Here is a 20,025-nt window from a genome sequence, read left to right as displayed (position 1 = left end):
CAAATATTAGTCGTAAAGATAATGATACCGGTTAAATTGCGTGGTATGTTAGTCAGAAGTATCAATAAATGGTGGGGAATAAATATGTAGAAGATAGTATAATAGAAAGGAGAAAAGAAGTTATATAAATTCAAGTAAAATTAATTAAAGAAGGTTGGCATTATAGAAAATCAAGTCATACGGTACAATGGTTGGAACAACACGACAAATTATGGGAGGGCATTTGTAAAACCAAGATAACATCAGCGAGGGAAAAAAGGCAATATGGTATAAGTTGTCAGAATGCCCCATTTGTGAGGAGACCGCGCGTTTGCAAGACAGGATGAATTAAAATTACTGGTGTGCAGGTACATATAACGAGTAACATGATCATAGACAGACATATTGGAGATATAAATTAAGCGGCAAGCAATTATTTAAGGAGAGAGAAACAATATATATACATGTCGTGTGAGAACAAAAACGTCAAGAGATCCAGCATAGTTGAGACAAGTTGATGCAGGTTCCCAAGTGGTTTCACGGTAAATGTGCAAACAATCAAACGTAAATTAACCCAGCCATATAAACATGAGTAAGGGCAGTTAGAAAAATTTCAATCCAGTGTAACGATTAAGCGATCAGTCAAGGACAGAAGTAGCGAATAAAAACAAAAGTAAGAAGCGAGCATATATTTACAGTGTAATTGTAATTTCAGCGTCAGGGGCAGCAGGGTCAGGTATGAGATGAAAGAAAGGATATCAGCATTAGTTACTTATTCCTATAGCTTTGGTAGAATTTGCGGATATAAAAGCGAGGGCGTGATGCCGAAATTCTAACGGTAGTGAAGCGGTGATTTCGGTGAACCGAAAGATGGGGCGTCAGCGAAACAATTAGAACCGTGATGTGGGAGTTGATTGAATGCAGTAACGTGCAATGGCTTGGATGAAGATAATAGTACAACAGATTACAATTTAGTAGGTGCGGTCTAGAACAAGGCAAAAGTGCATGAGGATTGAGGCGTGGAGCTAGCCCGGGATGTGAAGAGTGCTCATCGTGGCGTGACACACTCTAGTGCGTGAAGTATGACGTGAGCGCCAACCTTGGAGAGATGCGGACATTATCGGGAGGTGGATTTGTAGAGTAAAGTGAGGTAAACGTGCACTTAACTAAAAGATTTATGCAATGTCGTAGAGAGTGCAAAATACGATCAGAGTCCCTTACCGGGTAGTCACGTAAAAGGGTTTCTGTGAAAGGATTGGGTTTGTAAACCCTAGATTCTAAAATAAGGAGAAAACACAAAGAAAGAACGGTTTGTGATATTATATCATGTAGGCTACAGTCTGGCAGGGCACATGGGTGGTAGTGATGTGTCTCTTACCTCCGGTCTCGACTAATGCCAGATTTGATGGATTTCTACGGCTTCGGTCGTTAGGGTGAAGCCGAAGGGAGCTAGCATTTTTAAGGGAGTCGCGTGTGAGAACTTCCGGGTTGCAACCCGGAAGAGAGAAGGTTCAAACGTTGATTGTTCATATCCTCATTGTATGAGTCTTGATACAATTTCTTCTCCTTTTGTTTTGAAGACCTCGTCTTCACTGCAGTTTCTGCGTGTCCTTAAAAGTTTTCCTTTTGGAATGTTCTTTATATAATGTCGTGGGTGAAAGCTGTCAGCGCGTAGGATGGAGTTTGCTGCTGTTTCTTTCCGATATAGTTTACTTTGTAAGGTGTTGTCTTTAACATAGAGTGTTACGTCTAGGAAGTTGATCTCCTTTGGCGGCCAATAATTACGTTCCCGCCCACCCCCCGTCGTTCACTTTCCCTCGCTAATCACACCATCACAAAATGGCGCTGCGCGTTTGAACCTTCTCTCTTCCGGGTTGCAACCCGGAAGTTCTCACACGCGACTCCCTTAAAAATGCTAGCTCCCTTCGGCTTCACCCTAACGACCGAAGCCGTAGAAATCCATCAAATCTGGCATTAGCCGAGACCGGAGGTAAGAGACACATCACTACCACCCCTGTGCCCTGCCAGACTGTAGCCTACATGATATAATATCACAAACCGTTCTTTCTTTGTGTTTTCTCCTTATTTTAGAATCTAGGGTTTACAAACCCAATCCTTTCACAGAAACCCTTTTACGTGACTACCCGGTAAGGGACTCTGATCGTATTTTACACTCTCTACGACATTGCAGAAATCTTTTAGTTAAGTGCACGTTTACCTCACTTTACTCTACAAATCCACCCCCCGATAATGTCCGCATCTCTCCAAGGTTGGCGCTCACGGCATACTTCACGCACTAGAGTGTGTCACGCCACGATGAGCACTCTTCACATCCCGGGCTAGCTCCACACCTCAATCCTCATGCACTTTTGCCTTGTTCTAGACCGCACCTACTAAATTGTAATCTGTTGTACTATTATCTTCATCCAAGCCATTGCACGTTACTGCATTCAATCAACTCCCACATCACGGTTCTAATTGTTTCGCTGACGCCCCATCTTTCGGTTCACCGAAATCACCGCTTCACTACCGTTAGAATTTCGGCATCACGCCCTCGCTTTTATATCCGCAAATTCTACCAAAGCTATAGGAATAAGTAACTAATGCTGATATCCTTTCTTTCATCTCATACCTGACCCTGCTGCCCCTGACGCTGAAATTACAATTACACTGTAAATATATGCTCGCTTCTTACTTTTGTTTTTATTCGCTACTTCTGTCCTTGACTGATCGCTTAATCGTTACACTGGATTGAAATTTTTCTAACTGCCCTTACTCATGTTTATATGGCTGGGTTAATTTACGTTTGATTGTTTGCACATTTACCGTGAAACCACTTGGGAACCTGCATCAACTTGTCTCAACTATGCTGGATCTCTTGACGTTTTTGTTCTCACACGACATGTATATATATTGTTTCTCTCTCCTTAAATAATTGCTTGCCGCTTAATTTATATCTCCAATATGTCTGTCTATGATCATGTTACTCGTTATATGTACCTGCACACCAGTAATTTTAATTCATCCTGTCTTGTAAACGCGCGGTCTCCTCACAAATGGGGCATTCTGACAACTTATACCATATTGCCTTTTTTCCCTCGCTGATGTTATCTTGGTTTTACAAATGCCCTCCCATAATTTGTCGTGTTGTTCCAACCATTGTACCGTATGACTTGATTTTCTATAATGCCAACCTTCTTTAATTAATTTTACTTGAATTTATATAACTTCTTTTCTCCTTTCTATTATACTATCTTCTACATATTTATTCCCCACCATTTATTGATACTTCTGACTAACATACCACGCAATTTAACCGGTATCATTATCTTTACGACTAATATTTGAATCAATCACACTGTCCCTTGTTCTGTAAATTAACTCGATTTCACATCTGTTCTAACATACGCCTTCTCACCTCAACTATACCTTCCGCTAACCCCCCACCCATATAATCTCTTTTACTAATCACACTATCTTCCTGCAATAATATCTCGTTAATCTTTTTCACCTCAACTCTGTTCCCCTTTTTTATCTTCTCCCCTCCTTCTCCTCTTCTCTAACCTAAACCCCCGCTTTTTTCTATCGCCCACAACCGTGTGTGATTTATACACATTACTTACCGAACCCTTTGTAAATAATTGTTGCTCAACAATGCCTATGTGCAGCCCTGAGGAAGCCCTAGGCCTGACGTCCAGTTAGAGGGCGAAACACGTGTTGGCTGTGCCATCCTTCCTTTTTTTCTTACCTGACGAATAAAGCACAAATATATGACTAATACCATCGGATCTATCTACATTAATTGGGATATTTTATCCTAATGAACTCAAAACTCAGACTCTTGCCCAGATACAACTACAAAATCCTAATTCATACTAGGGGGATAGGGGCCTCTCCTCCTGTTTCTGGGCTAGAACCAGTACAAAAAGGATACATGCTTATTATATGACTAGTAAGGGATGAGGATCTTTTTCCCCTTATCTAGATGATACATAGTAGGAGAAGGCGATGTGGGTGCAGAAAGGACATGATATAGATGGGTTTCTGCCTGATCCAGCACAAACCGCTGCATAGAATATACTACATAGGAACACAACTGAAAGACTATGGATGCACTAGGTTCGACCAGTGCCTTGAGAGTGAGGACAAAGGTGACCTTCTACACATGAGATGAAACTGCCTGCAGATAAACGTACCTTGTGAAAAGAAATAAAGAACGCCTTGAGAGAGTATCTAATATAGAGAACAACATGGGTGCCATAATAATACTGTAGGTATAAGGCGAACGTCACCATACCCAAGAGTGAAAAGATTTTTGTTTAAAAAAAATATCTTTTATTGATTATACAATCAATCAATCAATCAATCAGGGGTTTGTTAAAGCACGACTATTCACCCTTAAGGGTCTCAAGGCGCTAGGGGTGGGTGCAGGTTCCATTCCATCAAGGAGGCGGTCTGTCGAACCGCCAGGTTTCGAGGTTTCTTGCAAAGATGGGGAGCGATGTTGTATGTCTGAGAAGTAGCGGCCTCCCGATCTGCTCTTTCTGGGGCAGGGGACCATGGCGTAGGAGAGCTGGGCTGATCGTAGGGTCCTTTGGGGTGTGGAATTGAGTCGGCTGTTCAGGTATTCTGGTCCGGTGCCGTGGAGGGCCTTGTGTGCATGGGTGAGTATCTTGAAGGTGATTCTCACCTCGACGGGGAGCCAGTGAAGTGTGCACAGGTGCTGGGAGATGTGGCAGTGTTTTGGCAGGTTGAGGACCAGTCTTGCAGCGGCGTTCTGGATGTTCTGGAGCTTGCGGGTGAGGTTTTTGTTTATTCTGGCGTAGAGTGCATTGCCGTAGTCGAGTCTGCTGGTGACCAGGGTGTGAGTGACGGTCTTTCGGTGTTTGAGGGGTTCCATTTGAAGGTCTTACGAAGGAGGCGGAGGGTGTGGAAGCAGGAATACGAGACAGAGTTGATCTGGCGTTCCATTTTGAGCTTGGAGTCCAGGATGATTGCCAGGGGGGTTCTGTGGTCTGTGGGGGTTGGCGGGATTCCGAGGGCAGGGGGCCACCAGGTGTTGCTCCAGGCATCGGGTTTGGGCCCATGATGAGTACTTCTGTTTTGTTGGTGTTTAGTTGTAGGCAGCTGTCTTTCATCCATTTGGTGACGGCTTCCATGCCTTCTCAAAAGTTGTCTCTGGCGGTGTTGGGCTCGTTGGATAGGGAGAGGATGAGTTGGGTGCTGTCTGCGTATGACACAATGTTGAGCCCGTAGGTTCTGCTGATGGGGGCGAGTGGAGCCATGTAGATGTTGAAGAGCGTCAGGCTGAGGGAGGAGCCCTGGGGGACTCTGCAGGTGGTAGGTGTGGGGTCCAAGAGGAAAGGGGGAGTCAGACCCGCTGCATCCTTCCAGAGAGGAAGGAACGGATCCAGTCGAGGGCCTTGTCCTAGATTCCTGCGTTGTAGAGTGTGCGTATTAGGGTGCAGTGGGAGACTGTGTCGAACGCCGCTGAGAGGTCGAGGAGGATGAGGGCTACTGTTTCTCCTTTGTTCAGTAGGGTGCGGATGTCGTCTGTTGCAGCGAGGCGGGAGGTTTCCATACAGTCGCCAGGGAGCGGTTGATGGTGTGGCAGAGAATGGGTGCGATGGTGTTGGTGGCTCTGTTGAAGATGTGGTGGGGCAGGAGTCCGTGGGGGCTCCTGAGTGGATTGACTTCATTGTCGTCAGTGTGTCTTAGGTGGTGAGGGCTGTCCAGTTGTCAATCGCTGGTTTCCGGGTGTCGGGGGTGGTTGGTGAGGGTTCAGTGTGTTGGTTGTCTTCGTCGAAGTTGCTGTAGATGCTCTTGACTTAATGGTGGAAAAAGGTGCTGAGTTTGTCGCAGAGGTCTTGTGAGGGAGGGATATCAGTAGACTGGTGGGTTGGGCGAAGTCCTTGATGATGCTGAAGAGTTCCTTGCTGTTGTGCGCGTGGGTGGAGATTCTGTCTTCAATCACTTTTTTCCTCATTTCTCTGATGAGTTGATGGTGGGAGTTGGTGGCGGCTCTGAAGTTGTTGTGAGCTTCTGTGGATTTGGTGTTCCTCCAGGCCTTTTCGAGGCGGCGGCAAGTGCGTCTGGACTCTCGAAGTTCGGTAGTAAGCCATCTGGCTTTCTTGGCCCGGGTATTGTTGTTTTTCTTGAGGGGGGCTATGGTGTTGGCGCTCTCTGAGATCCATCTATGCAGGTTTCGGGCTGCATTGTTGGGGCCGTCGTTTTCCGCAATGGTTGGGGTGGAATTGTTGAGTGAGGCGGTGAGCTGGTCGTCGGTGATTTTGGTCCAGTTCCTAGGTGGGAGCAGGTCTTGGTGTCTGTAGATAGTGGGTGTTCTGACGGTGAATTTGACTCAACGATGGTCGGTCCATGGAGGTTTGGTGGTGTGGCTGAAAGCGATGGAGTTTCCTGTAGTGAAGAGTAGGGGTGGGCGGAATTTGCGGAATTAACCTTCGCAAATTATCGCGAGAATGTTTAAAATTATCGCAAACAAGCAGAAATATCGCGAAGATGCGGAAGTTTTTTTCCGGCATGTTCGCGAGATTTTCTGCATGGTTGCGGGTCGCCAACTTACCCATGTGGTTGCTTGCGGGCGCGGCCATCTTGTTTTGAGTTGTTCTCGCGGTGCATGATCGCGAGAAGAAAGACGTGATCGCGCGACGCATGACGTCACTGCGGGCGCGAACTGTCGCGAGACAGCGCAAATGGCTAAAAACAATACAACATCTCATGGAGAACGCGACCGGATCAAGAAAACTTGTCGGCGAACGCAGGGATTCAGGTAAGGCGATCGCGCGCGCGCAAGAATGTATCATTTTACAGCGCGAGCAAGAAACAAATTATCGCCAAGCTGCGGAAACCGGAATTTTTGACATTTTCGCGCTCTCCGCGGAACGCAAAAATGTCAAATTATCGCAATTTCCGCGAACGGAACGAAATTTTTGCCCAGGCCTAGTGAAGAGGGGGTCGAGGGTGTGTCCTGCTGAGTGCGTGGGCTCGGTCACGAGTCCAATGTTGTGTAGGTTGTCCAGGAGGGATGTGGTGTTGGGGTCCAGTTGGTTGTCGAGGTGGAAGTTGAGGTCTCCCAGCAGGGTGTAGTTGGTGGATGCGATGGCCTTCGGGGAGATGATGTCCGTGATGGAGTTGGCGAAGGGTCCGTGCGGTCCAGGGGGTCGGTAGATGAGGATTCCTTGGAGGGTGGCGGTGGGGCTGGCCAGTATCTTGAAGTGAAGATGTTCCATAAGTTCTGTGGGCTCGTCGGAGAATGTGCTCAGGTGGAGGCTGGATTTGTGGACAATGGTGATTCCTCCTCCCGGGCGGGTGGGGTGGTCCTTCCTGGGGATCTTGTATCCTTGGGGGATACAGTGTTGTCAAGGATCTCTTTCAGCACAGCTTGAACATTAGGTTCACTGATAAATCATTAATAGTAGATACAAACTTGTTCCCTGTTTCTCCCACACCCCACGTGCAGCTTAGGCATGGTTACATACAGGATTTGTTGATTAACTACATATGCACATGTGAGAATTCAGCGTCCCACTATATATTGAACATTGTCCGCAGCATAATGGTCTAGGACCCGGGTATGAGATGATATATCCCACTATAAACCACATGGTCAATATATAGCTGTGTACATTCCCCTTTTTTTCCCATGAATCCCCATTTCCCACCTCTGATACAGTCTTATTCTCTAGCCGTTCATCTCCCCGGATAGTTTTCATTCGTACCTCTTCAGCCACTGCCTATTCAGACATGTCTCGCAGCCATTCTCTTTGCCTGGGTACATTCATCCTCTTGATGGCTATTAGTCTTTTAGCCAGTACCATCCCCAATGTTAGGAATCTGCGGCTGAGTTTTTTCTTTGCAGGGCGGGGAGTAGACCCAGTAGTATCTCCCGAGGCGCACCCTCTAATTCCCAACCAGTGGCCTGATTTAGATACTGTAGCACCTCCCTCCAGAAGGGTATAACCTCTGTACAGTTCCATACCATGTTTAAAAAGTCACGTCTGGTGTTCCACAACGCGGGCACCGGTCTGATCGTGCCCAAGAGTGCAAATGCGTGCAAATATCGAACTGGAGGTTGCTGAGTGGGGACAGGCACAGCAGGCAGGCTTCAAAGAATGATGCCACAGTGTGGGTTGGTGCACGGAAGATGACACTATGATACATCAAAGAAGAGGATGTCTGAAGAAATTCACAACCATTTTGGGGGCATTGGTGTGAGTTTCATAGACTATCATGAATCTACACATTGGGCAGGGAGGCCCTTCTAGGAATATGGTTTAGGAGGTTTCCAACCAAAATTGTAATGAGGCGGATGTGATGTAACTGTGCATGTCTGTTCTGCCACTTATGTCCTTTCTTTTTGTTTAAACTCACTCAAAAAGTGTTTAAAAGTACCCTCTGGTTATGTAATTATTTAAATTATGATGATGTTGTAAGCCGTGTATGGTGACACAAAAGTAAATCAGACACTCACAAAGTCACAAACATTTTGGGCATGAGAGTATCTTGATTTCAAATTTCTGGTTTGCTACATCCTACTTTTCATGTTTTTGCTTAGTATAGATGCAGTAGCATATCAATTGTTCTCACTACAAATATTGTTTTAAATGCAATATATTTGTAGACATACATCCTCTTTATATGTTTTAACAGATCTGCAGATCGCATTGGTAATTTACCAAGCTTGCCTTCTCCTTCAAGAGAGACAATGTTTTTTGATGACTGCGATTCGAAAAAAAAATCCGATAAAACACATTTGAAAGGATCTGCAAATAAGAAAAAGCCAATTATGACCAAAGCTGAAAATCGAAAAGTGCCTTCTCTGACACCACGTGGTACGTTTTTGAAACTAAGATTGTTAATGGTTTACAAATAAATACAGGCTCTTTTCCTCGTGTAAGTCGACAATCGTGTCTGATTACGCGAGGACCTTGTGCTGCTGATGAGCCATTTTTAGTGCATTATTTTATTATATTTGTATGACCATTAGGTAAAAGTAGCAGAAAATGGCAGTATTCTTTTAAGAAAATTATCTTTTGTTCTAGGAAGAGGAAAAAGCTCAGCTGTCAAGAGTAAAAGTCCTGCAAAAGTCGAGAAAAAGAATAAAAAGAGTGCACATGTACCTGAGCCTAAATACCACTTCACAATGCAACTGGATCTGGTCCATCTGCTTGCAGGTACTGATAGTCTTTAACATGGATCCGTGGAATAGTAATTGAAAGAATCATGAGCACCAAAAAATGAAAATTGTAATCGTTTATTACATCAGCTTAATAAGGGCATACTTTTTTGCATTCTCTTTCATTCAGAATTCCCACTTACGTGTTGCTCCAGAGTGGGCACAAAACATTCGTTCATAGCAATGAACTCCAGTGTTCACTGCGAATCTTCCTTTTTCACACTCATCTAGTTCTCTATACAAATATGTTCCTCTTTTACCCCCAGTTCCTTTTTTTCTGCTTTTGTAATTTAATCTGTGTTCTATTTTTGATGATATCTCAAGCGCAATACCCTAGGAGAATAACAATCTTTATTATTGTTCAGTTCTGCATATAAACAAACAAATACATGACAGTAATCCCCCACTTCCCATCCTTCCTGCTACGCATTCCATAAACATCAAAGCCAGATATGTTCCTTCCTTCACCACCTAACACATTACTCCTACAATCTCCCCCAGCACTCTATTAGAGTGCCTATTCTTTCAATTGTCTGTGGATGTACCAAGTCCCCCCATATACTGCCTTTCGTCTCACAGCAGCTGACTATCCCATTCCAGTACGAGTACCCTCAAGAACTAACCTTCAAGACCTGTGACTGCGTGCATGCCGGTTCCTCCCAAGACCCGCCCATTCAAATGCTCTCAATGTGTCCTCCCAAGCAGCTAAGTCCTTGGTTACCTTGCCATCTCTCCCGGACATCCTAATATGTGTCTCCTCTGCCAGCACTCATTTGGTCGTATTTCTAACCCAGAGGTCACCCCCGGGCCTCCCTTCCCCAACTACCCTATTGCTAAATGCCTTTTCCCTAAGACCAATGGCAAGTGGAGATATTTATATTGCATTTTCCTATTTTTTGGTTTTGCTGTTATGCTCAGCAGGCACAGTTGACTGGAGAGAGCCATGGCAATCCCTCTCGCTCCTCGCAGTCGAGTTGCCGCCTCCTGCCAATAGTCCAAAATCTTGGCACAGTACCACGCAAGGTGCACCAAAGTGGAACCTTCTAGCCCATATCGCTGGCAAGACGATGATCGACCTGAATACATTCTGCTCAATTAAATCAGGATGAGGTAAATATGATGCACTTAATTAAAATCTATTAGTTTAAATCTTGCGTTACGGGAGACCCTCTTATCAAGGCACGGGTCTTCTTCAAATAGCCACCGTGAGTTGTTCACCTATATCATCACCAAACTCTGACCGAGCAGTCAGCTCCTTCCTAACTCTATATGTCTTGAGGGCCTTATACAAGTAAGACACTAATTGCCTGCCTGCACCCACATTGAGAAACACCTGAGATGCTCCAATTAGGGAAGCGGCTCAAGAAACTCAGTCCAAATCTCCCCTGAGGCCTTTGCAATTTTGGCATACTGCAGGTATTGATTTTCCCCCACCAGAAAAGTCGCTTATACTTCCGGGGATGAAATAAACCGTTCCCTGGGCTATAAGTCACCTAGTAATTGATATCCACCGTTCTTTCACATTGCAATTGACATGCTTTTGAAAGGCAACAATATCCATAACTCCAGATCCCTTGAGAAAGGAGGGCACCTAATGACCCTGGTAACTGTTCTCTCCCAAATTCGAGTGGTATGTCTCATCAAATAGGGAAACTCTTCACCCACACTCAAAGCCCACATTAACAACTTCATCAGGGTTATATCAGCACATGTCCCTCTTGGCAGGCGCATCTCCCACTTATCAGTGTCCACAGCCCATTTAGCCGCATCCTGTATATGCGCTGCGTAGTACTACAGTTCTGCGTCCGATAACCCCGGGCACCCACCTCCTTGTCCACTTTAACCGTTTCAATGCTACACAGCTTCTTTTTCGAGTCCATACCAACAATACTAGAAGGCTGTTCATTGTTTGGAATGTTAACAGTGTTATAGGGCATGAAGAGTTCTGCACAGGGTCGAGGCATCTGGGGATGAAATCCATCATAACAATAACAACTCTACCCATTGTGGACAGTGACAACTTATTCCAAAACCAAATGGATGACTAAACCTCTCGAGCATCCTGCCCACAGTATATGTATCCTCTTCAAAGGTGATGCCACCACCATTATTCACAGATACCTACCCTTGTCTACCTCCCGTTTTAGTCCGAGAAGGGTCAGACAGTTCAGAGGACACCCTGCGAGAGTCCCATTGGATTCAACAAGGGTTTTATTTGATTAATTTTCAGCCCTGCTATGTTACCAAAGTCATCCAGATTGACCAACAGCCCTGGAGCAGAGTCCATCACCTGCATGAAGTAGAACAAAGCATTGGCTGCGTACATGGAGATCACATGCATGTTGTCTTCACTCCTACTCCCAGTTGCCAGAGATTAATCACTAATGATTTTAATGCCAAAGCGAAGAGCAGTGGTGAGAGTGGGCACCCCTGCCTGGTACCCCGCTCCATGCTCCAATCTCCAAATATGATCCCCGCTCTCCTGACCCTGGCCCTAAGATCTGTCCACAGCCATTTGAACCATTTGCAAAAGACCGCTCCAAAGCCCATCTGTTGGAAAACCACTCCCACACTAGAAGGGGTGGTGGTGGTCTTCCGGACACACTGTGGTAGCTTGGCTCGAGTGGTCAGGAATCAGGCTCCGTGCTAAGCATACAACATACCCAAACAATAACCATGCGTGCATCCGTTCCAAAAACGACTCTACACCGTAAAAATTATGAAAATAACTTTCTTTATCTGCTTTTTCTCTTAGTTGCTGATTGGAGAAAATAAATAACAATCACAATATACAAACTTTTTAGAAAGTGCAGGACAAATAAATACTGGCTTAATGATTCAATAAATAGGGGTGATCATAAATACTGAAGGCATAAATAAAAGTGCAATACAGACAGGCAATTAAATATTCTGAGGCAATAAATACTGTAACCAATAAATATTGTGCATCAATAAATACTGTGGACCAATAAATACAGTGGAACAATAAATAGGTTAAATACAATAAATACAGTGCCCCTAATAAATACTTAAAAGCTGACAGTTACACTCCTGGATTCAGATCACTTTTGAATTCCTAAGGGCTGATTTGGCCCAGGCACAGCTTGTGGGGATGTGGAAGGCTTGGGGGGGGTCTACTCCCTGGCTTGGTCAAGGCTGAGGCCTAAACTGAGGTAGATAAAGGGGGGAAATACCAGAGACCTGGCTCTCTCTCTCCACACAACTTCTCTAGATTAGTCCCAGTTCACCCCTGGCACAGTCAGGTTGGTTCCAGCACCTCCCTAGCCCCTTAGAGCAGTCTCTCAGGTCTCCACAGGGCCTTAGGCGCCCTCTACTCCACTTACTGCCCTTTTTCTGATGCTCCGACGCCGCTGGAGTCGGGTCGATGCCGTGAGGCGGTTCCAGCTCGATGTCGGCGGCCTCGGCACAATGTCAGTTCTTTGACGACGCCGGCGGCGGCTCCGGTCTCGACGTCAGCGGCCTCGGTTCGATCTCGGCCTCCGATTCGATGGTGTCGGGCAGTCTTACTCGATGTCGACTTCGGGCGGCTCCGGTCCGATGGCGACCTCGGCTTCGATGACGTCGGCCGGCCTTGCCTCGATGTCGACTTCCGGCGGCTCCGGAGTGCGATCCTCACTCCCGACCTCCGGTGCTCCTCACAGGGTTCCGGCGACTCCGGAGTGCGACCTCCACTCCCGACCTCCGGCACGATTCTCACAGGTTCCGGCGACTCCGGAGTGCGATCCTCACTCCCGACCTCCGTTACCCTTCACCTCGGTCTCCGACGACTCCGGAGGGCGGACTTCACTCCTCCGATGACGCCGCTCACTCGACCTCGGGTGACTTCCTCCTCGACCTCTGGTATTCCTCACGACCTCTGACGGCGCCCTCTCTCGACCTCTGGCGGCTCCGGGTACGACGTCTGCTTTTCCAGTCAGCGCCGCTTCTCCACCTCGGGCTCCAGGTCTTAGGCTACTCGACGTCGGACTTCAGGGAAACCAGCTTCCAGGTCAGGATCTTGCTGTTCTCTTGTTTCTAAGGCCTGTTCCTGCTGTCCAGGTCCTCAGGATGGTTTTTCTGACTTCTTCCCACACAGGGCTCTAGGCTGGGCTCCGTCAGTAGGGACTAGTATCAAGGGTGGGTTTATGGACCCCACTCCAGGCACAAGTTTCCACCCCTGCTGCTTCACTCCTTCCTCCTTCAAGTTGTTGCTGCTCACTCCTCACCAGTCAGGTGCCAACTGCCAGCTCCAACTGCCAACTCTCTCTCTTAGCTTCCCAACATTCTAAACCGCCTCCAACTGTCACAGGGTTCTGGAATGTTCTGGAAGGTGCTAGCAGGTTCCAGTGGATGCTGGTGATGTCACAGGTGGCCACCATTTTGTGCTCCAGGCCCTCAGACAGAAGTTTCAGGGGTAGATAAAATGGCTCCCTGAATCTGCAGCAACACTAAAAAGTCTGGTGGTTCCCAAAAAGGAAAAATTCAAACAGGGTTTGAGGCAAAAGTGGGACAAAATAAATAATGATGAGGAGGGACCACCCAAAGGGCTGACAGGTCTAACACGCGTCCCCCCCAGCTGAAAGTGGGGAGAGCTACCCAACCCCTTGGGAGTTCTCATCACTAAGGCGGAAATACCTTGAGAGACCGTCTGCATTGGCGTGGTCCACTCCAGGCCGATGTTCCACCTGAAAGTCCATCCCCTGTAGGGAAATAGACCACCTCAACAACTTGGGATTCTCCCCCTTCATTTGCATCAGCCAACGAAGGGGTCTGTGGTCGGTCTGAACTAGGAAGTGCGAGCCAAACAGGTATGGCCGCAACTTCTTCAGAGCCCATACCACTGCAAAGGCTTCACGCTCTATTGCACTCCACTTCTGTTCCCTGGGAAGTAGTCTCCGGGATAGGAAGACCACGGGTTGATCCAGACCCTCTTCGTTGAGTTGCGATAACACTGCCCCAATGCCATGTTCTGATGCATCTATCTGGACAATGAACTCCTTGGAAAAGTCTGGGGCCCTTAAGACCGGGGCCTCGCACATAGCTTTCTTCAATTTCTCAAAGGCTTGCTGACAAGCCTCCGTCCAGACTACCCATCGAGGTTGTTTCTTGGACGTGAGCTCCGTGAGGGGGGCTACGATGGTACCGTACCCCTTCACGAAGCGGCGGTAGTATCCCGTGAGGCCCAAAAATGCTCGGACCTCAGTCTGGGTCTTGGGGGGTTCCCAGGCCATGATGGCCTCGATCTTCGCCTGGAGGGGTTGCACCGCTCCCCTACCCACCAAGTGTCCAAGGTACACTACCGACCCCTGCCCGATCTGGCACTTGCTGGCCTTGATCGTCAATCCAGCTTGTCTCAGGGCCTGGAGAACAGCCTGCAGGTGACGCAAGTGATCCTCCCAGCTGTTACTGAAGACGGCTATGTCATCCAGATAAGCAGCAGAGAAACTCTCCATTCCGGTGAGGATCTGGTTTACCAGGCGCTGAAACGTGGCAGGTGCGTTCTTGAGCCCAAAGGGCATCACACAGAACTGGTAGTGGCCATTGGGCGTGGAGAAGGCTGACCTTTCCCTTGCTCCATCAGTCAAAGAGATCTGCCAGTACCCTGAAGTAAGGTCAAAGGTACTTAGATATTGGGCAGCTCCCAGCCGGTCAATCAATTCATCCGCCCTAGGGATCGGATGAGCATCAATTTTGGTCACTGAATTCAGTCCCCGATAGTCCATACAGAACCTCAGTTCTGGTTGGGCACCCGGTGGTGCAGCTTTTGGTACTAACACCACCGGACTGGACCAGGGGCTGCTAGAAGGTTCGATCACTCCTAGCTCCAGCATCTTAGTGACTTCACTATGAATGCTGGCCTTCACCTTGTCTGACATCCGGTAGATCTTGGACTTCACAGGTGGGCTGTCTCCTGTGTCCACGTCATGGACGCACAGGTGAGTCCTACCCGGGACAAGGGAGAACAACGAAGAGTACTGCCCCAGGACCTGGCGACAGTCCTCCTGCTGTTCAGGAGTTAGAGATGGGGAGAGAATCACTCCCTCCACCGACCCATCCTTCTCTTGAGACGCAAACAGATCAGGGAGAGGCTCGCTTTCCACGTCCTCTCCTCCGTCAGTCACCATCATCAAGATGACTTCGGGCCTCTCGTGGTGGGGTTTGAGGCGGTTGGCATGTAGCACCCGCAGGGGCTGACGAGGGGTCTTCAGGTCCACCAAGTAGGTAGCCTTACCCTTCTTCTCCAACACCTCAAAGGGTCCTGACCAGCGATCCTGGAGGGCACTAAGCTCTCCCGGTTCGATCACCCACACCTTCTGGCCAGGCTCCAACTCCACCGGGTGAGCATTGTGGTCATACCACGCCTTCATCACTGCTTGGCTGGCTTCCAAGTTGTCAGAAGCTTGCTTCCACAACTTAGCCATTTGGCTCCGGAAGGCCAGCATGTAGCTCACCACATCCTGGGGAAGCTTTCTGGGAGTTCTTTCCCATCCGTCTCTCACCAGGTTGAGAGGTCCACGTACAGGGTGCCCATACAGAAGCTCGAAGGGGCTGAAGCCCACTCCCTTCTGTGGCACTTCCCTGTAGGAAAAAAGTAAACAGGGTAGGAGGACGTCCCATTTACTCCGCAGGCTTTCAGGCAGACTTCTGATCATGCCCTTCAAGGTTTTGTTAAACCTCTCCACCAGACCATTGGTCTGGGGGTGGTAAGGAGTTGTGAACCGGTATGTCACTCCACACTCCTTCCACATTGCCCGCATATACGCTGACATGAAGTTGGTCCCCCTGTCGGACACAACTTCCTTGGGAAAACCCACTCGGGTAAAGATTCCCATCAGGGCCCTTGCCACAACAGGTGCTGTTATGGTCCTCAGAGGTATTGCCTCTGGGTACCGTGTGGCATGATCCACCAGAACCAGGATAAACCGGTGACCAGCTGTAGTTGGCGGATCTAATGGACCCACAATGTCGATGCCCACCCTTTCAAAGGGGGTGCTAACGACAGGAAGTGGTTCCAGGGGAGCTTTCAGCTTCACCCCTGTTTTCCCACTGGCTTGGCAAGACACACATGTCCGGCAGTAGGTATCGGACGACACTTTCATCTGAGGCCAATAAAAGTGTGGGACAAGACGGGCGAAGGTCTTGTCTTGCCCCAGGTGTCCTGCCAAGGGGATCTCGTGAGCCAACTCCAGAAGGAAGGCTCGATAACGTTGAGGAACTACCAAGGCTCGTGACGATCCGTGTAGGGGTGCCTTGGGTTCACTGTAGAGGAGGCCATCCTCCCAGTAAACACTGTAGTTCCCTTCAACGTTCCCTGCTGCCTGGGCTTCGGCCTGTCGCCTCAGCCCCTCAAGGGTAGGGCACTCCCTCTGGCCCTGGCAGAATTCCTCCCTGGACGGGCCTCCCTCCACGTGCCACTCGACCGGGATGGGTAGGTCCTCCAGGTTGGTAACGTCCCCCACCGCAGACTCCTGGTCCACCACCTCCGGTGGCCTATCCGTCCTACGGGGTGGGGACGCCGAGGCAGGCTCCTCCTGTCCTCGGTTCTTCCCTTGTCTGGCAGCTGGCTGGGCCTTTGTTCCAGGCTCCAGCCGAAATGAACTCCCTCTTCGGGTAGTCGTGGACCTTGTGCTAACACAGGCCCAGTCAGGTGTACCCAGCATCTCGGTGTGAGTCCGGTATTCCACCTCCTTCCAAGCGTTGTGCTCCATGTCATTCCCCAGCAGACAATCGACTGGCACGGCAGGGCTTACGGCAACTCGAAGTGAACCTGCAACCCCCCCCCATTCAAAGGGAACCTCGGCCACTGGATAGTGGCCGGTTCTGCCGTCAGCCATCGCGGCTGGGTGGAGTACATCGGGAATTACCTGCTCTGGAGACACCAGTTGGCTACGCACCATAGTCATACTGGCTCCTGTGTCTCTCAGAGCCTCCCCTCTTTGGCCGTTGATGGTGACCCACTGCCCATACTTTGCGGTATTTGCGGGCACCTGGATCTTGGGAACCATCTCCCGTTCTCCCAGGGACACTAAAGTGACACCCGCCCACTCCCTTCCCTTAGTTAAGGGCATCTCCTCCCCGAGCACTACACTAGCTACTCCGGGGGTCTTTCCTCCAATGGGAGGGGGTGGTCGTTTCAAGCACTTCGGATCTCCTTTATAGTGTCCAACGCCACCGCACTCATAGCAATGGACAACCCTTGGCTGCTGACTCTGGCCAGGATTAGGGTTTCTGGGTGGGTTAGCCCTAGGGGTGAATCCTGTTCCCTTCCCTTGGAAGTTATTTTGGGGGCCTTTGGAGAACTCCTTTTTCTTTTCCCCTCCCTCTTTCTTCTGGGGGGCGCCCTGTCCGGCCTTTTGAGTATCCCCTCCAGTCCCCCTTGTGGACACCCGGGTACTAGCCCAAATGTCCGCCTCCTCAGCAAGCTTCCGGGGACTGGTCAGCTTGCTATCCACCAGGTGTTGCCGCAGTTCAAGGAAACATTTCTCGAGCAGGTGTTCCTTCAGTACTAGGTCAAACAACCCCTCGTAGTTCCTCACTTCACTACCCTGAATCCAACCTTCCAGTGCCTTCTTTGCATAGTCCAGGAAGTCCACCCAATTCTGTGTGCCCAGTTTGTGACTACCCCTGAACTTCTGTCTGTACTTTTCAGGTGTTAGTCCAAACTTTCTGATGAGCGCCAGTTTCATGGTGGGGTAGTGGGTCTGCTCATCCTCCTCGAGGGCCAATAATGCATCCCTACCAGCTGGAGGCATGTACTTGTACAATCCCCCTCCCCAGTACTTCTCTGGAACCCCATGGGCCCTCAACGAGACCTCATAGGCCGCTAGCCACTTGGCGATATCGTCGCCCACTCCATAGCTAGCTACTATGTCCTTTGGCAGGTATGGTTTAGGTTCCCTGGTGATCTCTTGGGTTTGGCTGCCACCATTAGGAACAGGTTGTGCCCCGATTCTCAAGATCTGAAGATCTATTTCTTTCAGTCGTAATTCATGGGCCATCCTCTGCTCCTCCTTCTCCTTCTCCAGCCTTGCTAAGTCCCATGTGAGCTGTCTTTTCTCCCTCCGGTCTGTTAACTCCACCTCAGACAAGCCACCGCTAGAGGCACTGCTGCCCTTCCTAGAAATGGTTCTGGGCCCTGCTGACAGGTTCCCCACCTCAGGTTGGTACATCTCAGCCCCCTCGGTGTCAGGCTCTCCATCCCTGTCTTCCTCCTCAGCCTTGCTTTCTCGGCGTGCCTCCCCCCAAGCCCTTAAGCTGGTTTGGAGTGCACCCTTCTTTGCTCCTGGGGGACAGTACACCCCCTCCCGCTGGCAAAACTCCCTGAGTTGGGCCACAGTGTACGTTTCTAGATTTTCTAGTACAAACTCCATCTCGCCCACTCAGGTTAGAGGACAGGTTTTGTGCAGTAACTATGCAGGGGGGTACCTTTAATAATACCTCCTCCCACCACCAGAGTAAATTTGGAAAAAACAAAAACCCACAATTAGGAAGGCCGCTTTGAGAAAACTCCCGGTGTAGGCCTATGGACTACCCACAGTTATTGTTGAGTATGCGTAGGCACAGCTCTATCCCACCACTGAACACCAATTTATGTTGGAAAACCACTCCCACACTAGAAGGGGTGGTGGTGGTCTTCCGGACACACTGTGGTAGCTTGGCTCGAGTGGTCAGGAATCAGGCTCCGTGCTAAGCATACAACATACCCAAACAATAACCATGCGTGCATCCGTTCCAAAAACGACTCTACACCGTAAAAATTATGAAAATAACTTTCTTTATCTGCTTTTTCTCTTAGTTGCTGATTGGAGAAAATAAATAACAATCACAATATACAAACTTTTTAGAAAGTGCAGGACAAATAAATACTGGCTTAATGATTCAATAAATAGGGGTGATCATAAATACTGAAGGCATAAATAAAAGTGCAATACAGACAGGCAATTAAATATTCTGAGGCAATAAATACTGTAACCAATAAATATTGTGCATCAATAAATACTGTGGACCAATAAATACAGTGGAACAATAAATAGGTTAAATACAATAAATACAGTGCCCCTAATAAATACTTAAAAGCTGACAGTTACACTCCTGGATTCAGATCACTTTTGAATTCCTAAGGGCTGATTTGGCCCAGGCACAGCTTGTGGGGATGTGGAAGGCTTGGGGGGGGGTCTACTCCCTGGCTTGGTCAAGGCTGAGGCCTAAACTGAGGTAGATAAAGGGGGGAAATACCAGAGACCTGGCTCTCTCTCTCCACACAACTTCTCTAGATTAGTCCCAGTTCACCCCTGGCACAGTCAGGTTGGTTCCAACACCTCCCTAGCCCCTTAGAGCAGTCTCTCAGGTCTCCACTGGGCCTTAGGCGCCCTCTACTCCACTTACTGCCCTTTTTCTGATGCTCCGACGCCGCTGGAGTCGGGTCGATGCCGTGAGGCGGTTCCAGCTCGATGTCGGCGGCCTCGGCACAATGTCAGTTCTTTGACGACGCCGGCGGCGGCTCCGGTCTCGACGTCAGCGGCCTCGGTTCGATCTCGGCCTCCGATTCGATGGCGTCGGGCAGTCTTACTCGATGTCGACTTCGGGCGGCTCCGGTCCGATGGCGACCTCGGCTTCGATGACGTCGGCCGGCCTTGCCTCGATGTCGACTTCCGGCGGCTCCGGAATGCGATCCTCACTCCCGACCTCCGGTGACCTCACAGGGTTCCGGCGACTCCGGAGTGCGACCTCCACTCCCGACCTCCGGCACGATTCTCACAGGTTCCGGCGACTCCGGAGTGCGATCCTCACTCCCGACCTCCGTTACCCTTCACCTCGGTCTCCGACGACTCCGGAGGGCGGACTTCACT

The 20,025-nt window shown here is 48.9% G+C and overlaps 1 protein-coding gene across 3 annotated transcripts in view; it reads left to right on the top strand.

Moving 5' to 3' along the window:
* CFAP92 (cilia and flagella associated protein 92 (putative)) overlaps positions 1-20,025 on the top strand; it is a 336,768-nt gene that overhangs the window by 160,459 nt on the left and 156,284 nt on the right. For all 3 annotated transcript variants that reach the window (XM_085624842.1, XM_085624841.1, XM_085624843.1), the window contains 2 exons: positions 8,650-8,831; positions 9,042-9,173. In XM_085624842.1, coding sequence (XP_085480968.1) covers positions 8,650-8,831; positions 9,042-9,173 — 314 coding nt within the window. The remainder of the gene's footprint in view (positions 1-8,649; positions 8,832-9,041; positions 9,174-20,025) is intronic.

The sequence above is a fragment of the Triturus cristatus genome, chromosome 9 (genome assembly GCF_964204655.1).
Source record: "Triturus cristatus chromosome 9, aTriCri1.1, whole genome shotgun sequence".
Lineage (NCBI taxonomy): Eukaryota > Metazoa > Chordata > Amphibia > Caudata > Salamandridae > Triturus > Triturus cristatus.
The sequence above is the reverse complement of the archived record's forward strand: the minus strand, read 5'-3'. Positions and strand labels throughout refer to the sequence as shown.